Below are 19,711 nucleotides of genomic sequence, written 5' to 3'. Positions count from 1 at the left end.
GTAGGGTCAGAACGAGGGCACAGAGAGAACAGTCTGGAGTCACATCCAACACAGTCCCATGTCTTTGATATGTGACAGAACAGGGGGGAAGGAAATAAAACTCACAGGTGGTCCCCAAACGCATATGTGAACCAAAGGAGGCATGCAGGTCTCGCAAAGTCCTGATTGTTGTTCCGTTATTAAGACTAAAGTTGGGAGCCCAGCTGGTGTGGCTCAGTGGTTAGTGTTGGCCTGAGCACTGAAGGGTCCTGGGTTCAATTCCTGGTCAAAGGCAGGTACCTAGGTTGCAGGTTTGATCCCTGGCCCCAGTCTGGCACATGTGGGAGGCAACCAGTGGATGTGTCTCTCTCACATTGATGTTTCTCTCTCTCCCCGCACCTCCTTTCACTCTTTCTAAAAATCAATGGAAAAAATATCAGATTAGGAATGGGGAGACTCATCGTGGCCGAAGGGCACAGTAAGATCCAGGTGAGCTGAGAGGCTGGTGAGGCTACGGATAACTAGGAATTCATGTCACAGCAGGACTGGGCATCGCCGTAAAAGGCGTCTCCTCTCCTACATCTGTGATAATTACGAAGGGGCACGTCTCATAATGTCGGGGAGCTTTGCTCGTGGGTCACACAGTGACTGCCCACAGGCTTCTGGGAGGACGGCGAATGTGGGTGGAGCTGGGAGCCCATGCTCTCCAGCTGGCTCTGCTTTGGGCTCCCCAGGGCTTCCTCCAGCTCAGCCACCTGCCAAGAGTCTGGCCTCATGAGCCCGGAGGTGTTTCATGTGTTCATTTGACTTTCAAATTTAAGATAAAGAGGGAGATGGGATGGGTATAATTTAAGGAGAAGGGCTTTTGGGGAAAGTACAGAATTCTAGATACGACTTATTCGTAATACACTGTGCAAGGAAGAGGCCCTGTGATCTAGGGGAAATCCCCAATGTTGGCGACTGACAGCAACGTAAATTATTGCAGTAAATCAGCGCTCAGATCAGAGTTTCCACCACAAGGCGATGGCTGCGCTCCAGGATCGCTGGGAGCCATGTGTGTGTGTACACACGTACGTATACAGACATGCACACGCACACTCTCCCATCGATGTTCACATTTCCAGTACCACACTATAATGCTACGGTTTATTGATATTAACACAATGTACTGATATAATTCTAATTTAAAACCGGTAAATACCATAGAGCAAATAAATTTTATAATTCGATATGGATTATAAACCTGTTATTAAACCTTGTAATGGGAATATATTAAGATATAGAAATGAAATTTGACGTATCAGAGGGATAAACTGACTGGGACTGGAAATGCTATGTCAGCTACACAATCAGTGTCGGCAGCTTGTAGGAAAATTCTGGAAGGAAATGGGGCAAAGGTCCATATTCCTCCCGGCACCTCGGCTGACCCCCTGAGCAAAACAGCACTTTAGAAGGATGAGAGGGATTTTACAACTGGGCTCTTGAACCAAAATAATTTGCTTATGTTTATAAAATGCGCAGGAGGGATGAAAAGAATGCAAACAAATATCCCGAGTCGACAGAGCAGGCGCAGCAGAGTTTGCCCTAAAGATTTGAGCAGACGGGAAGGCTTCGCTCTAACGTCACCTCGGCGCTCACCGTAAAGGGGCATCTGAAGGCGCCTAATGTGCTTGTGCCGTGGGTAAGGACACACAATCTATCACGGTATCTCCGTCAGGCAGAGATTTAACACAGCATGAAAATGCAGGACAGTGCAGAAGGCTCATACAGCGTTACGTGAAAATGTGTTACACACACGCTCACAGAGTGACAGAGGCACAGGCGCCTCTGAAAGGAATCCCCCGAGGATGTTGTTTCCATGGGACAGGTGACTTTTTTTTCTATTTTCAAAATTATTTGTGTTATGGGTCTTGTTTTGTTGTGTGTGTGTTTTTAAAAAACTAAAACCAAAGCCTGCAGTGTGAAACAATGAACCGTTTTTGGGTGCTGTGGACACATCAGCCTTCGGGGGAAGGGCAAGAAGAGAGGCCAATGTCCCCGAGGTGAGAGAATTTAAGCAGCTGATTACCACTGATCTCAAAATGTGACGTAGATCCCTGGGTGTGAGGAACCCTGAGACTCCGGAAAAACAAGGCCTTCAGAAAGGCAGTGTTTTCTTGAGGACCTGCTTTCCTGAACATCAACACTGAGTTTTCACGAGGCCTTTTACATCCCTGTGGGATTTAAACTGACGAGCTCAGGCAGGAGACCCCGGGTACCTTCGGTCTTTTTCCAGTACACCTTGACCTGCAGCTGGTTGTCTTGGTAGAAGGGGGAGCCAATTTCCAGCAAGCGGCCGAGTCGGCGTCTCTGGAAAGGGGGCTGTGTTCGAATCACGCCTTTTCTGGTTTTCCCAAGCTGTTCTTCTGCAAACAAGGCACAACAGTCTAAGTCACGGGTCAAAAATAACCAGGAAGCCTGCTGTCAATCCCGGCGTATTTAATTTCATGGTTATTTACTCATCTTTAGTGACTAATTTTTAAACAGGAGAAGCCAGATGGAAGACCCAAGGCTCTGCCCGGGGGGTTGGGGGTCACTAGCCCCCATCTTCAGGGGCTTCCAAAAGTCCCCTCATCAACACAACAAAGGTACCTTTATCCCTGTATCACTTAGGAAATTCCAAGCGCTGTAGGAGCTGGGTGCCAGACATCTCGAGGAAGGCCAAGTCCATAATTCTACTGTAAGTCAGACCATGACAGGCCCGTCCTCTCTGGGAGGCAGCCCGGCCCACCCGGGAAGCAGCAGAGCCCACAGCGCCCGGGAGGCTGGGGGGAGGCCGGGTGGGGCTCAGAAAACGAGCTGAGCTCCCGGCAGCACCGTGGAGTCAGAGCGTCTACCTGGGCACACCCACAGCTTTCTTTAAAACAACTAATCAGGGATATAAGGTTTTCCCAAGCCCCCTTAGGCATCTGATTCCATCAAAAATCTGTGATGTTGAGAATTCACCCTCGGACAGTGACTGACGCGTAGACACCACGCCCCATCTCTATATGGATTTTGTCTCCCTCTTTTCTATCCCCCGCAACTTCTATTTTCATTACAGATGTAAGCGTATAGTTTTATATATCTCAAGACTAAACTATTTTTGCTTTATCGAAACAAAAATGCACCGACCGGTAGTGTTCGGTAGTAAACAAAAACGGAATGACACCGTGTCTATGGTGTCCTGCGGAGGTATGAGCCTAACTGGTCCTCCTTGACAATCCTCCACGTTCAGAGAATGGAGCCACTCAGCTGTTTTTTCAGACGTCAACATTTTGATTAAGTTTACAGATGGAGAGACTCGGAGTATTTTCTCTGCAGCCCGTTTTTATTTTGCAGAGAAAGAAGAACATTCCAGTTAGTAAAACACTTGGAATCGGTCAAACCTGGACACACTCCTCTTCCGTCCCAAAAGCAAGGTACGTTCTGGAAACAGTGTCTCCTCCTTCCAGGGACCGTTTCATTAAACTGCGCAAGCTTTCCCCCTCTGCCGAGTAGAAATATCTACTATTAAAGCACCTCGCAGCCGGCAGACCTGGGACGCCATCATTCCAAAGGCACTCACGCCCGGCCGGTGGGGCTCAGTGGCGGAGCATCGGCCTAGGAGCCAGGAGGTCACAGGTTCGGTTCCCGGTCAGGGCACAGGCCCGGGTTGCGGGCTCCATCCCCAGTTGGGGGCATGCAGGAGGCAGCTGATCCATGACTCTCTCATCACTGCTGTTTCTCTCTCCCTCCTCCGTCTAAAAAAATCAATAAAAACATTAAAAAAAAAACTTCATTCACATGCTGACGTTCACTCTCCTGTAAAATACCATTTCCCTCGCTGACACCGTAGAGTGGTAGTTACTCCATTTCCGGCTGGCTCATGGGAAAACACAGTGCTCGGGCAGAAGGCACACCTGTGATTACGAGGCTGTCCAGCAGGACTGGCTGCGAGACTGAGGAACGTCGGCTGGGTCCTGCACACGCTTCCGCGGGACTGCCGGGCGGGTGGGGCGTGTGTGGCGAAGCTGGGGGACACTTACTGTTGCTGGCGGGGGGCGCGGAGGAGAAACGCAGGGCCACCTTGGCACTCTTGAGGCGCGTCTGCCCCCAGTAGGCGACGGCCTGCAGCTCCACGCTGTACTCGCAGTCGGGCTGCAGCCCCTCCAGGACCACGGCGCTCTGGGCCTGGGCGCGGGACAGCCAACACCACGGCGTCAGCAGCCGCCCACTCGGGCCCCGCTCAGTGTCCCCAGGAGGCAGACCGGCCTCTCCCCACGGGTCCCTTTAACTTTCTAAGCTCAGCTTTGTCTCTGCCTCTAAGATCTGAGCCCAGATGAAGGGTGGGGCAAGTAAGTTTCACAGAAACGTCAAAACACGATTCCTTGTTGGAAATGGTGTCCCCAAGCTTCTGGAGCAGCACACAAAGGAGTAATTCTGCCCCCGCCCCTCCGCAGGGACCGCCTCGCGGAGAAGAGGGAGCCGTTTGCAACGAACCAACCGAGGCTCAGGTGGGCACCTTCAACACCCTAGTGTCTGTGGCCGTGGGCTGCGCACATAAGCTCTGTGGGTGATCTCTACGGCCAGAAGGCGGCGTGAAGAGAATTCGTGTTCTTTATTTAGCTTATTTTTTTATCATTTACTTATTTTTTATCACTTAATAAACTATTTATCATTTACTTCTGCAGTTGAGACTGCCTTTTGGACATGAGGGGGTCAATGGACTAAATTCAGTTGTTTCACCTACGTCATCAAAGGCACGGTCTCCCACTCTCTGACCTTCGTGGCTGAAAACGAAAGGGAGGGAACCCTCCTCCGTGCAAGCCTGTCTCAGCTCAGCCGAGGTGGCTGTTCGCATCCTCCCACCCGGAGTCTGAGTAACCCCCCTGCAAGAGCACACCCTCCTGCAAGAACACACCCCCCGTGGCGCCCACTCACCCCGTCCGTGGTCTTCCTCCGCTTCTTCCTCGTGGGGACCAGGGCCGTGCTGCCGGCCGCCCAGCTCCAGAAGACTTTGTAGTGGTGCACCGGCAGGTCCGGCTCCTCGGGGACGTCCCAGGCCAGGGTGACGGTCACGCTGCCGTCGCTGTTGCTGGTGGAGTTGGCGAGCCGGAGGTTGGCGGGAGCTGGGGGTGGGGATGGATCTGAAATCGCAGGACACAGACGCACCGTGTGACTCGAGTACTGAGCAGGACACAGAATACGAATCTTTGTGCGTGTGCTGACCTCGGGGTCAACGCGTGGGGTGCTGTCCTTCCTGTAGGGTGTCCCCCAAAAATGTACTCGCACACTTAGAATAATTATTAAGGCAGCGTTTATTAAAATACACTTCCTTTGCAAACTTGAGCTATCGGCTGTTAAAGTGTGCATACATTTTGGGGGGACACCCTGTATGTACACTAGCTGGAAACAAGCGGTAAGATCCCCCCTTTTCAGTCTCAATATACAGGCTCCCAGCAATCAGATCAGTGCATTGGGACAAGTGAGAAACGTGGAAGAATCCGCCTAGACATCTCCCCAGCACTGTCACCAGCCAAACTGTCACTGTCCCCAAGGTCATGAGTGTCTATAAGACACGGTAAAATGCCACGCAGTTGGTTGACATTCAGTAGGTAAGCCGAGGAGAACTGCCTTTGAAAATCCTGCAAAGAGGAAGACCCAGGTGATGTGTCACTGTTTCATCTTAGTGGCCCTGGGGCTTTCGAACCTCGTGATGCGGTGCAGCACCGACACCAGCACAGACAAACCATTTTTATCCACGTTACGAACCGGACGCCCCACACAGCATCGATTTTCACCGAGCGACGTCGCCGAGTCTGGCCATGCACCCAGAGCCCTCCGCCGTGGGGAGAGACTTGGTCCCGGAGTCACCACCCTGAAGAGCTCCCTGAGCGGGCGCGTGGGAAGCCGCAGGGTCTGCCCGCCCGAGCCCCGGGAACGCCGGTAACTCCCACCACAGGACATCGGCGCGGACTCGCCCGCCGCTCGCAGCTCGGCCCGGGCACACGAGGGGGCGGAAGGGACCGTGCCGGGGGCTCACGCCCAGGATCGCTTGTGTTTGGGAATGACGGAGACATGAATTATTTCCCAAAGTCTCTTGCTTTTCTCCACGATATGGAAGGACTGGAGGTCTGGCTGGTTGCTTAGTTTTTAAAAATGAGGACATTTCATAGATGCGGTTTCAGGTAAGGGGCTATTGCAGGCTCATTATATGATAACGCTGATCTACCGACTTTTAAAAACTTACCTTTATTGTTGAAAGTATTACAGATGTCCCGATTTCCCCCCAAGGACCCCTCCACCCGCACCTCCCCCAGGCCTTCCCCACACTACTGTGTCCACGGGTCATGCATGTATCCACGTAAGTTCTTTAGTTAATCTCTTCCCCCCCCTCCCACCCACCCCCCTTCCCTCTGATATCTGTCCGTCTGATCCATGCTTCCATGTCTCTGGATCTATTTTGTTCATCAGTTTATTAAGTTCTTTAGGTTCCACATATGAGATCATGTGATGTTTGTCTTTCTCTGCCTGGCTTACTTCACTTAGTATCATATTCTCCAGGGCCATCCATGCCGTCCCAAAGGGTACAGGTCCTTCTTCGTAGCTGCGTAGTATTCCATGGTGTAAATGTGACACAGCTTCTTATGCACTCATCTACTGATGGGCACTTGGGCTGTTTCCAGATCTTAACTACTGTAAACTGCGCTGCTATGAACATCGGGGTACATATATCCTTTCTGATGAATGTTTCAGGATTCTTAGGATACATTCCTAGGAGTGGGAACACTGGTTTGAAAGGCAGCTCCCTTTTTAATTTTTTGAGCAACCTCCATACTGTTTTCCACAGTGGCTGCACCCGTCTGCATTCCCCCCAGCAGTGCACTAGGGCTCCCCTTTCTCCACACCCTCGCCAGCACATGTCGTTTGTTGATTTGTTGATGGAGCCATTCTGACAGGTGTGAGGTGACACATTGTGGTTTTCATTTGCATCTCTGATGATTAGTGACGTTGAGCATTTTTTCACCTGTCTCCTGGCCATCTGTTGTGTCCTCCTTGGAGAACTGTCCATTCAGGGCCTTTGCCCATTTCTCAATGGGGTTGTCTTCCTGGTGTTGAGATGTCTGAGTTCTTTGCATATGTTGGCGATCAACCCTTAGCAGAGGGATATTTAATAACACCGCGACTCCTTCTGTGATCTCACAAAGTTCCGTTCAGGAGCCTATTCGTACATTCCTTTCTCGCCATAATGCAGTTTCTTAGCTTTGTTCTGTGACCGGATCGTCTGCAGAGTGAGCGAGCCGAGGGGAGCAGCAGAGCTCCTCAGGGTCCCATCGAACTGTCCCGCTCGGTCTCATTTCCGGCCCCTCACTCACCTTCTCGGTGCCAGCCTCCTCCCCTGAGCTCTCGCCTGGGCCCAGAGCAAGCTCTGTCCGCGCGCCGGACGATGTGGCCGGGGGCAGCCTGCATCCACCGCGGAGCTCCCATGCGGAGGCGGCGCACGCCCCCCGGGGTAACGGGCACGAGGACACGTCCTCATGTTCTGCCACCTCTTCCTGTCCTGCGCCCCTTGTCACCCCTCATTTCCTGGGCCACCCCCCAGAGAAACCACGACCCCTCAAAGCCGGACCTGCATGGGCTTTGGGATGAGTGCCATCAGTCACCGGTCACCTCCGTGTGCCAACGTCCTTGAGACAATGACAATTCGAATCCCCATGTCCCATTTATTAGAGAGAGGAAGGGAGAGGGAGGGGGAGAGTCACTGACCAGCCGCCTCCCGCACGCCCCCCGCTGGGGATCGAGCCGCAACCCGGGCTGTGCCCTGACCGGGAATCGAGCCGCAACCTCCTGGATCCCAGGGCGACGCTCAACCCCTGAGCAACGCCGGCCCGGCTGCAATTTCAACTTTTTAATGTCGAAGCCAATTTTCCTTCTCAGGTACCGGGGTCAAAGACAATAGAGAGGATTTAAACAAGCAGATGCAGAAATTATCTCAGCCTCTGGTCTTTCCACTGCCGGCAAAGATTACAGGTTTTACCCAACCCATAAACGTGCGTTTTTTTTTCCCCCTGGGGAGAGGTAGGGCTAACAATAAAAACATCCACAAATGGTATTCATAGGGGAGAAAAAAGCATGAACCTGAGTTACCCATCTACCAACAGCATAGAAGTTTCTATAAAAATAAGTATTCGAAGTTTTGGGAAAATCAGTCCATTAAAAGGAAACGACCGTACTCAGTAGCCAATCCATTCTGGTGAACCACAGACTAATTTTGTGTTTAAATACAACCATAAAGAAGAGAATTACAAGAATTTTGGTTTTTCTGTGAATATCAGGGCTACGGCCCATAAGTACCAGGCAGCGAGCCTAAACTCAGCGAAACCTTTCTACCCGGTGCCTTTCCTTTCTCTACCGAATTTTCCGTTTATTTTCAGAGGTGTTTGTGGTGGGTGGAAAAAATCCCTTCCCCTCTCCTGACCTGGTCTTGATCAGGGCTGGCCCTGCACCCAGCTCAGACGCACCAGGTCATCGCCCCCGTTTGGGCAGAGAATTATTTTGGGCGCAGTCATTCTTTCTTACAGCAACATTTCCAATCTTATGACCGGTGTAGTTTCGCTTCTGGAGGCAGCCGGAATATATGGGCTTTTATTAAATAAAAACGCACCGTCTTTGGAAACATTGTCACATGAAAAGGTTAGGAAGCGGTTAGTCTGCTTCTGCTTTTACAAATGCAGCCAGAGCCTATCCGTGGCGATGGAGGAGCAGGCCCGGCTCCCGTCCCTGCCGTTCCCACAGCGAAACGTGGGCACAGAATTCACAGGAGACGCTACTCCGCGTTCAGTGAAGATGCATCTCGGGAAACGGGGATGTGACGGAGCCGGTGGCCGCCGGAAGGACCCTCTTGGAGGGGGGGCACCATCCTAAAGCCGGGTGCTGACGACGGTTGCAGGACTCGGAAATGCTAAAAACCACCGACTGCAGCCTCAACGTAAGTGGGTTTCATGGGGTGTAAATGATATTTCAATACGGCTGTTCGTTTTTGCCCCCCAGTAAGGCACTTTTCTACACTTGGTGAGACTTGAGTGCAATTAGGAAAGATGTGCTAAATGAGAGAGAGAGAGAGAAACACTGACTTGTTGCTCCACCTGCTTACGCATCATTGGCTGATTTTAGTATGTGCCCCGGCCAGGGATCAAACCCGCACCCTGGGTGCATGGGGGTGATGCCCTAAGCAACTGGGCCACCCGGCCAAGGCTGTGCAGACATTTGTGGTTGGCAAGACTTGCAAGAATGAAAGTCTGGAGCTCAGTGTTGGACGGATTTGTAAAGGCAGGAAACAGAACACTTTGACAGTGACCGAGATGCTCCAGAAAACGGCACCGTTATTCAACAAAAGCCCGTTTGAATTTGCGGCTGCAGCTCTCGTTCTGGACTGTGGAGGTGGTCAGATGTAACGGGGGAGTGAACCACCAGGGCAGTGCCTCTCCCCAGAACGATGCCTGTGGGCAGTTAGCAGCCATGTGATGAGCCCTGGGCACCGTCCAAGGACCTCTGCCCAGACCCTGCCTGAATTCCCGTCTTTCTGCAGAGGCTGGGAACCACTTTCCTCTGAGGTCTGAGTTTGCAGCCCTGAGCTGCAAGCACGGTCGGGTCAGAGCCTACAGGCTCCAGGCCACCGGACAGATGGTAACGCGCTTGACCACAGTGCGCCGGGGTCGCATGTGAACCGTGAGGCTCGAGGGGGAGCCTTTTACTGATCCTCGCCTCCGAGCCCACTGTGAATTATTTCTTTCATGTGCCTCTCCAAGTCCTCAGACCGGCTGGAGACATCATTTTAAGACAAGGTTTGATGTCTTTGTAATTTCACTTTAAAGCTTGCTCAGTGAGTTGGCCTCAGTGGGAGGAAATAGTTGGCACATGCGGGAGGGAGCCAATCAATGTTTTTCCCTCTCTCTCCCTTCCTCTCTCTCTGAAATCAATAAAAACATATCCTTGGGTGAGGATTTTTTATAAAAACCACACAACACAACATACCCTGTAACAGACCCAAATATTAAATTACTTTCATTGCAGGTTTCCCCCTTGAGACCTATGACTGTGCAGAGCAAGGGGTGGTGATATTACGTAGTGAGAAAGGGACAGACTGGCGCAAACGTGTATGTTCGCAGTCACGGTATAAAAACGGGAATTTACAGCAGCCAGTTCACACCTCCCCATAATGAGAGACATATGACTGATGTTATGTCCTACACTGTTCATGAAGATCACGATGCATTTTGTTTAAAATAAACCTAAATTAGCGTCCACGTAAGAGGCTGGCTCCCAATTAGCAAGTGAGCTACAGGGTTAATCTGCGTCTCTGAAACCCGGTCCCAACAGTCAGCGGAGCCGATGTGTGACCGTTCAGAAGGCACGCGGCCGTCTCACGGTGGAGAAAGGAACCTGGAGGTGCCGCTCAGATCCACCGAAATCACATTCAACTATCACAGACCAAACGCGCTAGAAACGGAAAGCGGTTAGAATTCCCTGGAGTCCACGGAGGTTCTAAAATAGCAATAAAATTTGCCCCGGCCGGTGTGGCTCAGTGGGTTGAGCGCCATCCTGTGCACCGAAAGGTTTCGGGTTCGACTCCCGGTCAGGGCACACACTCAGGTCGTGGGTTCCAGTTCCAGTGCGTGTGGGAGGCAACCGACCGATGTTTCTCTCTCACATCGATGTTTCTCTCTCTGTCCCTCTCCCTAAAATCAGTAAAAACGTTAAAAAATAGCGATGGAACTGGAACTGAACCCAGCGATAGCAGTGACGAACTGACTCCAGGGGGTTTCCGTCCTGGGTGCCAGGAAACGAGAGATTCACGCATACCCAATGGAACCATCGTTTTGAGAAAAGCTGCAGAGTCTAACGTGCCCCAACTAAACCTCTGTCTCCCCAAATTAACCGGACGGCGCTGGGTCAGACAACCTACGGCAGACTCAGCAAAGCTGATCATGGAAACCGCCACGTGAAAGCGAGAAAACCCCATTCTGTTCTCTTCTGCAACGTCTCGAAGGCATGACCCAGAGATGTCCTTGATATAAACTCACATGTACCGTCAGACACATCCGGCCCCACCCCTGGGAACAGCAAGGCACCTGTCGGCCAACCACCCATGTGGCTGTGGCGTCGGGTGAATCTAGGTTCCAGATGCGAGCGCCCGGGAGGAAGGGGAAGGTGAGGCTGAGGCTGAGGCTGAGGCTGAGGCTGAGGCTGACACTGACCCCGGAGGAGCGGATGTGCCTGCTGGGGGCTGGGTCTCCCGGGTCCCCCAGGAGGAAGGCGGGGGTGCGGGTGGGGAGCGGACTCACCTCTGGAGGAGCAGAAGTGCTTGCTGGGGGCCGTGAAGCCCCGGGTCCCGTGCACGTTGACGGCCGCCACTCGGAACTGGTACCACCTGCTGGGCCGGATGTCAGTCAGCTGCGCCCGCTCATCCGTGGTCTGAGGGGATGTCACAGAGCACAGACAGCCCTTTTACTCCGACACATCCACGGGGGCCGCCTGGGACACACACTGACTCGTGGGCCAGGGCAGCGCAGCTGTGAGGGGAGCTGTCAGGGATCAAAGGGCTCCCAGGGAGAGTTTCAATCGCCTAATTCTCTGCACCGACATCTCACCCCCCAGGGGCTGAGGATCTCTGCGAGTCAGGCCTTTTCACAAATGCCTGGGCTGTGTTTAAATCTGGGGACTAAATGCAGCATTTGAGGGATTAAACCAATAAATTATTCATACGCGCGAATACATATATGTGAGCTAATCATTCCATTATACGCAAGAAAACGGGTCATCTTCCGATCACAGGAGAAGGTGCCCCTAAATTCTGCGCCTATATAATCTTGGAGGGAGGCACGAGAGGGCTCACACTTGAATGACGCCAACACTGCCTGGTGCATCGCCACCGGAGCCTTTTTGGTTTTGTTTTTTTAATTTGAGTAAATCACGTAAGAAAGGCAAGGACCTGTCGGGTTCCTGAGGGGTGAGGTGTGTTCATATATCTTTGTCCAATAAAAAGCCAAAGTCAAAAAAAGAGACACTGGGGACTGTCCGCGGGGTTTGTTCTATCTGCCGCCACCACCCCAACGTATCGAGTGACTTGGACAGTCTTCCCACATCCCTCCTCCCGCAATCTAAGGGGAACCCTGCCTGCCTTCAGCCGGGCTCCCCAGGAGGTGGGAGAGCGTTTGCCTTGAGCGCAGGAACAAACGCCCGTCCATGCCTCGTGCCGGCTCAACATGCGGCTCGGGGTTGAAGACGGGGCGGTGAATTGAACCAAACCCCGCCGCCGTTTATGATAACCTATTGAAAAGGGCTGTTGCATTCGCTCTGGTATCTAAACGAAGCTAAACATCTCCACGATCGAAGAAAGAATATGAACCGTTAGTGGTCGCTTTCTGCCTCATCTGGGAAAATTTAAGATAACGCTTTGTCTGACTACATCATTTAGAGTTTTAGTCTTGAATTTAAAGTCAGGCCCTGGCTGGTGTTGTTCAGAGGTTAGAGAGTCAGCCCAAGAACCGAAGGGTCATGGGTTCGATTCCCGGTTACAGCACATGCCCAGGTTGCAGGCTCCATCCCCAGTCGGAGGCGCGCAGGACGCAGCTGATCCATGACTCTCATCATTGATGTTTTTCTCCTCTCTCTCCCTTCCTCTCTCTAAAATAAAATATATATTTTTTTAAAAAGAAAGAATGAAGTTCAGGAAGGACTTGGTGGGGCTGTTTTTGCTCCGTGTCTGTCATGTGGCTGAACTCAGGTGTTGATGGGGATGAGAGTCATTTGAAAACTCGGCTGGATTTGTGTCCATGGTGGGGAGCACACATTTTAAATCAAAAAGAATTTTAGGCTAAATTCTGAACACCTCTATGTTTTATTAAAGCAAATTTTCCCCCCAAAATAGGTAGAGAATAGAATTATTGGATTTTTTTAACCTGGGTTTTTTCACCCCTAATTTAAGATATTTCTTTTACATCAAACGTCTCATTTATTTGGGGGTCTTTAAATTATTTTAGTGTTTACCCTTTTGGGGGGATACTACTCTTGACAAAACACCCAAGTTCCTCTCCCAAATACCTAAACACTGAAATTTATTTTATATTTACCAAAAAACAATACTGGGCATGTTACTGGAGGAAAATGGTGTGAGGATTCTCCCGGTGGAGGTGCATGCGGGCAAACTGTGTTGCTGAAATGCAAAAAGCAGTTTTCTATGGAGAATTTATTCTCTCTCTCTGTGTCGCTGTCTTGCAGCTGGCAGTCCACTTAGCAGCTCTTAAAAAGAAAGAAAATATTGGCTTCTCTGCCGCACAGGACGGAGGGGAAGGGGCTGTGCCGAGATAAACGCGGGCGAGCTGCCCGCCAGCTGGCGTGTCCGTTTGTCGGGGACCAAGACGGAGGAGAGAGCGCCTGGCAGGGGTTTACGTGCCCTTGGCTGCTTCCCGCCAGGCCGTCTGCGATAGGGATCTCCCGGGGCCGCCACGGCCCTGCGAGGAACAAAGGCTGGGATTTATTAACAGTCCTAGCTGGGCTGCGTTTCCCTCACTCTCGGGGCTGTAAGCTTAGCTCAGGAAATGTAGTTCTTGGAGGAAACAAATATGAACACGCGGATTAGAAAGTTATCTCCCTTCCCCATGGATCTGCAGCAACATGAGCCCCCAAAGAGGCCGGTTTCCGGATGGGCTGGCGACCCTGTGCCGCACACACGCTAGATACGCCCACGCGGAGATCATTCCGGGCGCTGGGACCGAAGCAGAGCTGGGGAGCCGGCGCCTGCGGGCCCTGCTGCCTGGAGGAAGAGCGGCGCCCAGCACTCACCTGCGCCACCGTCTGCCAGGGTGTGGCGTGGTCCTCGCTGGGGTGGATGCCGTAATTCCACCGTCTCTGCACCACGTACAGTACCGGCTCGATGGAGATGTTGAACTTGGATGACCACTTGACCTCCAGCTGCCCGGACTGCAGCTCGGTAAATCGTAGCTCCTTCCTGGGCTTCAGGGGCACGCCTGCAACGGGACCAGGTCAATCAACAGCCGCCCGGGGGGGCTCAGACTGGGGCAAAAGCGGAGGAGGAACAACTGCCGACAAAGCTCATCTGATGACAAGGGGACGCTCCCCCCGTTCCCACGGAGGGTTCGCATCTGAAATCTCAGGCTGAGGTCAGACCATCACATTTCAAGGAGTCTCAGCCCCTTCTTTCAGCTTTCTCATTTTCTTAAGAGGGTCTAAATTCATCCCTGACTCTGAACACGTTCTCCCCCCCCCCCCCCCCAATTATCTGAAGAGCAATTTTTAAAAATATGTTATTGATTTTTAGAGAGAGAGGGAGAGGGAGAGATAGAAACGTGGATGAGAGTCATGGATCGGCTGCCTCCTGCACGCCCCCTACTGGGGATCGAGCCCACATGTGCCCTGACCTGGAGGCGAACCGGCGACCTCTTGGTTCACGGTTCAGTTTTTTTCTGTGCTTTCTTCATGCTACCAGGTGGCATTATGTGAGGTGAACATGGAATTCACACGAGGCAACAGCCTAAAGAGTTTCGAGTCACTTTCCCCACTACGCAGGCCCGTGTTCATGGACTGCTCTGAGGTCATTGTAACATGGTCCCCAGTCTGCTCTCATTAGTATCGCAGGAGTTTTCCTTTTACGGAAACATGATAAAGCTCAGTGCTCTCATTGGGCACATCTTACAGGAACGAGTTCCAAACTGAGTCTTGTGGGCTCCCCCAGTGACGTCTGGGGCTCTCTCCCGGCCACTTAGGCTTAAAATGGGAAAGCGATGAGTTTATCATGTTTGCACGTGGCACGGGGAGTGTGTTGCTCCAAACGTGCCTCACAGGTATCTCCCGGTGACGTAGTGAATCATTCTGATTTATTTTTCCTCCCAGGGTGCACTGCCTGGTGAGTAAAAGATTTCAGAATCACTGTTCAAGACAGGAGCCTCTGTGGAAAGGAAATGCAAAGCACACTGATGACACTAATACACTGTGCAAAAGCAACTGGACGAGGTGGAGCCTGAGGCATCGCGATGGTCATCGCCGTCAGAGCCAAGAACACAGCTGCCGTGCGAGTCATTTTCTGTTGAGAATGAGCACTGACAACTCATCTGAACAGTCAGCTCAGAATGCGCTCTCTCTTAAGTTGAAACAGAGAAAATGGGAAAACTGTGCAAATACACCCTGGAGGTAAGATCTAATGCATGGTCATGATGTGGCTGAATTTCAACCCGTTTTCCTTTTTTATGTGAAGTCAACCTAAGTCTTGCTTAAGGAAACTCTAAAGTCATGAGACATTTCATGGCATGCTTAAAACTGCTCAAAAGGTCACTGTTTTGTTTTGTTTTTAAATGCTTTTAATGATTTCAGGGATAGGAAGGGAGAGGGAGGGAGGGAGGGAGGGAGGGAGGGAGGGAGGGAGAGAGAGAGAGAGAGAGAGAGAGAGAAACATCCATGATGAGAGTCATGGATCAGCTGCCTCCTGCACGCCCCCTGCTGGAGATCAAGTCCGAAACCCGGGCATGTGCCCAGACGGGGAATTGAACCAGTGACCTCCTGGTTCATGGGTCAACCCTCAACCACTGAGCCATGAGGGCCGGGCAGGTCGCTGATTTTTAGAAGCAATTTCTAAGGGTCACATTGGCTGCACCCTAGCGTGGTCCGTTTTCAGGTGTGGGTGAGTGATACCTACCTACTGCCCTCAGTTTACCATAATCCTGTGTCACCTGATCCCCGCTGTGGCTACAGTGTGAGCGTCAGGAACTGAGTCTGAGGAAGACTGAGTTGCCTGGAGCTATGAGCTGATGTCAGGTTTCTCTCTGAGTCTCTGCTTCTTTCCACATTTGGAATCAGGAAAAGCCACTTGGAATGGGAGGGGGCAAAGGTGCTCCGCCCAGGACCTTCTTGGTTGCACACACTAACTTAGTCACGGAGAGGCCAGGACCCCGCCTCACTGGGGGCTACTGTTTCCATCACACACTGCCGAACGTAGCAAAGAGAAAATGGCTACATGTATACACACATATATATATTTGCTACATTTATATTCAAAATAACAATGTTATCCTCGTGCTCACTGTGCAAAAGTCACCGTCAGGTCAACACACCCTGTTTACTCTCTTAGTAGCTAGCTCTCCATCAGTTGCCTCTCTGCAAAAATCCAAGTCACAGCCACTCTGCTGTCAGCACCTCCAAAAACACCCATTGCACTGAGTGAAGCACAGGGTTAAATCTCAGTATTTTCTCGAATGAGTCGTTTGCGCTGCCCTTCGTAGCTGAGGTCCCTCACGCTCAGGGACGCTGGCATCTCTGAAATTCATACCGACTCTTTGACGCTTTTATATAAAAAGCATATTTTAATTTATGTTCCCTCTTCAGAATGCCCCACGTTTAAAACACTACAGGTTTCACAAGTGCAGTTTCCACAATCATCGTAAAAGTGTCACATTTTTATGGGAAATGCTGATGCTTAAATAACAAATTATCTGTCATAGCAGAGGAGCTTCCACAGTAATAGACTTCATCAAATGCTGTTACGTTTTGCAAAAGTGATTTTAGGTCGTTTGTAACAAGAGGCAGGAAAACAATAAAACTGAATCCACTGGAGGAATGTCTGGGTAAGAAGGGGAAAGCAGCAATTATTCTGAATTTGATATATAATATTCAGGCCGGGTTTCCAAGAATCCTAGGGAGGGGAGGGAAACTGGGTGGACTGCATAGATTGCAGGTGAGCATGAGTCCAAGTGAGAAAGAGGAAAATGGGGAAGATCCGTGCTTCTGAGGCCATAACTTATTATGAGGGTGGGAACAGACTCCTGAAAATCATTCATCAGCACGGAATTCAAAACGGGCATTGCTGGGCAGTACTGTTCTATACATAGTTGTTTCTTAAGCTTACCTATATTTAGAAATAATATACAAGGTGTCCCCAAAAATGTATATGCACTTTTTTTTTTTTGATAGCTCAATGGATGTTTCTTTCTTTTCATATTTAAGCCATTGGAATTGATAATCATTGAAAGCATGTATAGACTTTTTTGGGACACCCTATATATTGGTGTGTGTGAATGAAAGTGAGAGAGAGAGGGGAGCAGAGATAGAGACACAGAGAGAGATTACTTTCTATTTGTGATGAATAAATAAATGGCTGGTGATTGAATCCCTCTATTTCACCCTGCAAATTAGCCTCCAAAAGTACCAAGACTGTGCATCTCCTGGTAGACTTTGACAGCAATCAGACTGTACACAATACAACAACAGTAGTTTGGCATAAAGTAATGGAGCCGTGTTACAGAAAGAAGCCAGTAACACTGAGTCGAGAGGAGTGGAGGGCTCTGGAAACTGCCTGTGAGTGTAACTGCTCCATCTGCTCAACTGTTGGACAAACTGGACCCCGTCTCCGGGAAGAGGGCGATTCCTGCGTCCAGCATCTCAGGATTCTAATCAAAACATTTAGAGTCCACACAAGGACACCTGTGTCCTTGGGTTGTGCCAAAAAGAAAACGGCCACACTGTGCATTTATCATGCCTTAGTCAAGGGTGCCCCACCCCCAGCCTATTTTTCCAGGATTTAAATCTATTTATTACAATGTACCAGTAGAACTTAATGGATTCATTTTTACTGAAGAAAAACACTTAAAATACTCCTGATTTAATGCTGTCCTTTCTCCACATTAAATCTAGAAAACATTATATGAAGACTTTTCTCTACTCCGATATGAGTTAGTTGTGCCTGATTTCTATGGTCTGGTAATATTTTAAGATGTTTGTATGTGGCATCAAACTTTTTTTTTTTAAGATTTTTAATTGATTTTTAGAGAAAGAGGAAGGGAGAGGAAGAGAGAGAAACACTGATGTGAGAGCAAGACATCGATCAGCTACCTCCTGCACGCACCCCCTACTGGGGACCGAGCCAGCAACCCCAGCATACGCCGTGACCCGGAACTGAACCAGCGACCTCTAGGTGCATTGAGGGTGCCCAATGGCCGAGCCACACCGGCCAGGGCCTGAGTAAACTTTCTAATGTTTTATCTTTTTCTGCAATAGCGCCTCTCTGGTTGATGCCCTCCCCCAGCAGGGATGAACCCTGGGAGCGTGAAGGTGCCTTCACATGCTTGCCAGGCTCTTACCTTTGTACAACGTCTTGGGCACCTGGCAGGTGTGCCCACACCCGTTTGAACAGCATTTCTTCACGCCAGAACACTCGCTGTCCACCTCGCAGCTCTCCACGCAGGCGGCCGCGAAGCCACTGGCCCTCTCGGGCGCGGGGCAGTCGCCCTGCTTGACGGCCAGCACATACTTGAGGAACTCGCAGCTCGTCAGGCACTCATAGTTCTTCTTGGGGAACAGAGGCTGTGGGAGACCAGAACAGTTCTGTTCAAGACAACAGGTGAGGTCCAGTTCCCAGGATGTCGCAAAGGAAGGTCAAAGTCCTTATTCCGCCCAAACGTCCCTCGAATGGTTTACAAAATAAATGTATTTGCAAAACACACACACCCTGGCTGGTGCTGCTCAGTGGGTTAGAACATCGGCCTGCACACTGCAGGGTGGCAGGTTTGATTGCTGGTCAAGGGCACGTACCTGGGTTGCAGGTTCAATCCCCAGCCCCAGTCGAGGTGCATGCAGGAGGGAACAAATGCATGTGCCTCCCTCTCTCTTTCTCGCTCTCTCCCACTTCTCCCCTCCCTTCCACTCAATCTGAAAATGGATGGAAAAAATATCCTTGGGTGAAGATTTAAAAAAATTAATATATCCTAGTATCCCCTAGATAACTGCAACACCAACACAAATGGTTCTCTCGGGCCTCTGCTGGTTCCCTTCTCCAAACAATGCTGAATTAAAATCTGCACATGAGTGAAGATGGTAATGTTATGTTGTATGGATTTGAGCACAAATTTTAAAAACCTATGCTAGAGTGAGAAGTTTCTATATCCCATGAGGATGTGTTCAGCATCAAACAGTGCTCTCTTATAGACAAAATAGTCCTTCTGATATCGTAAATTCAATACTTAATGACATTTCAACACAAGAGAAAGACTTTACACTCTGGCATTAATTAACACAAGGGGCAACACTAGAACAGCTACTTAGAAACACTATGGCCCTGAGGTCTGACTTAGAATTGTGGATGTCACGTAAAATGGATTGTTAAGAATCACATATAAAATTCAAAAATAAAATGAACTTACTGGATTAAAATAGTGTCTCAATTCAAGAACTTTTCAGGTAAAACATAGAAAGGCCATGGTTTCGGTATTGAATCACCACTAATTTGCAGCTAGTTAACTGAAAGAAAAAACCTTTATAAACTCTGAAGCATCATCAGTTCTCAAGGCATTCCTTTCTTGCTCAGTTTCATAGTTCATTTTTCTGCTGGCTGTAGAAGTTCTGAATCCAGGTTGAAACCTAAGTTAGTAATCAGACAGGTATGTGGAGGAGTCTGTAACAGTTACCAAGTGTTTGCCAGCTTTCAATAAGATGTATACATTACAAGCACTGAAAGAAAATACTGTTACCAAAATCATTGGCCCTGAAGCCCGGCTGAGATTTCCAAGTAAATTATGTTATTAAATGTGGCAGGTGTTTACTTCTTGCTCACTTGGACACTGCAGTAAGTTAGTGTGCACCACGGTATAATCACAATGCAGTTCAAAACGTCTTCACTGACCACAGGATGACTCAAGAATCAGATAACAGTATGAGTTCTCGGTTC

The 19,711-nt window shown here is 50.2% G+C and overlaps 1 protein-coding gene and 1 long non-coding RNA gene across 2 annotated transcripts in view; one reads left to right on the top strand and one right to left on the bottom strand.

Annotated features, from left to right (window-relative positions):
- Nucleotides 1-19,711, bottom strand: part of ANOS1 (anosmin 1) — a 94,316-nt gene that overhangs the window by 6,152 nt on the left and 68,453 nt on the right. Inside the window, exons 4-9 of the mRNA XM_087813505.1 lie at nucleotides 18,129-18,351; nucleotides 13,825-14,009; nucleotides 11,325-11,454; nucleotides 4,921-5,126; nucleotides 4,026-4,170; nucleotides 2,238-2,384 (exon numbers count right to left, since the gene is read on the bottom strand). Coding sequence (XP_087669631.1) covers nucleotides 2,238-2,384; nucleotides 4,026-4,170; nucleotides 4,921-5,126; nucleotides 11,325-11,454; nucleotides 13,825-14,009; nucleotides 18,129-18,351 — 1,036 coding nt within the window. The remainder of the gene's footprint in view (nucleotides 1-2,237; nucleotides 2,385-4,025; nucleotides 4,171-4,920; nucleotides 5,127-11,324; nucleotides 11,455-13,824; nucleotides 14,010-18,128; nucleotides 18,352-19,711) is intronic.
- Nucleotides 1,300-14,965, top strand: LOC148090656 (uncharacterized). Its single transcript, XR_015713708.1, has 3 exons — nucleotides 1,300-1,660; nucleotides 3,340-3,419; nucleotides 14,893-14,965. It is a non-coding gene; the product is annotated as an uncharacterized LOC148090656 (long non-coding RNA).

The sequence above is a fragment of the Miniopterus natalensis genome, chromosome X (assembly GCF_054644295.1).
Source record: "Miniopterus natalensis isolate mMinNat1 chromosome X, mMinNat1.hap1, whole genome shotgun sequence".
In the NCBI taxonomy this organism is placed as follows: Eukaryota; Metazoa; Chordata; class Mammalia; order Chiroptera; family Miniopteridae; genus Miniopterus; species Miniopterus natalensis.
This window is presented reverse-complemented; position numbering and strand designations above follow the sequence as displayed.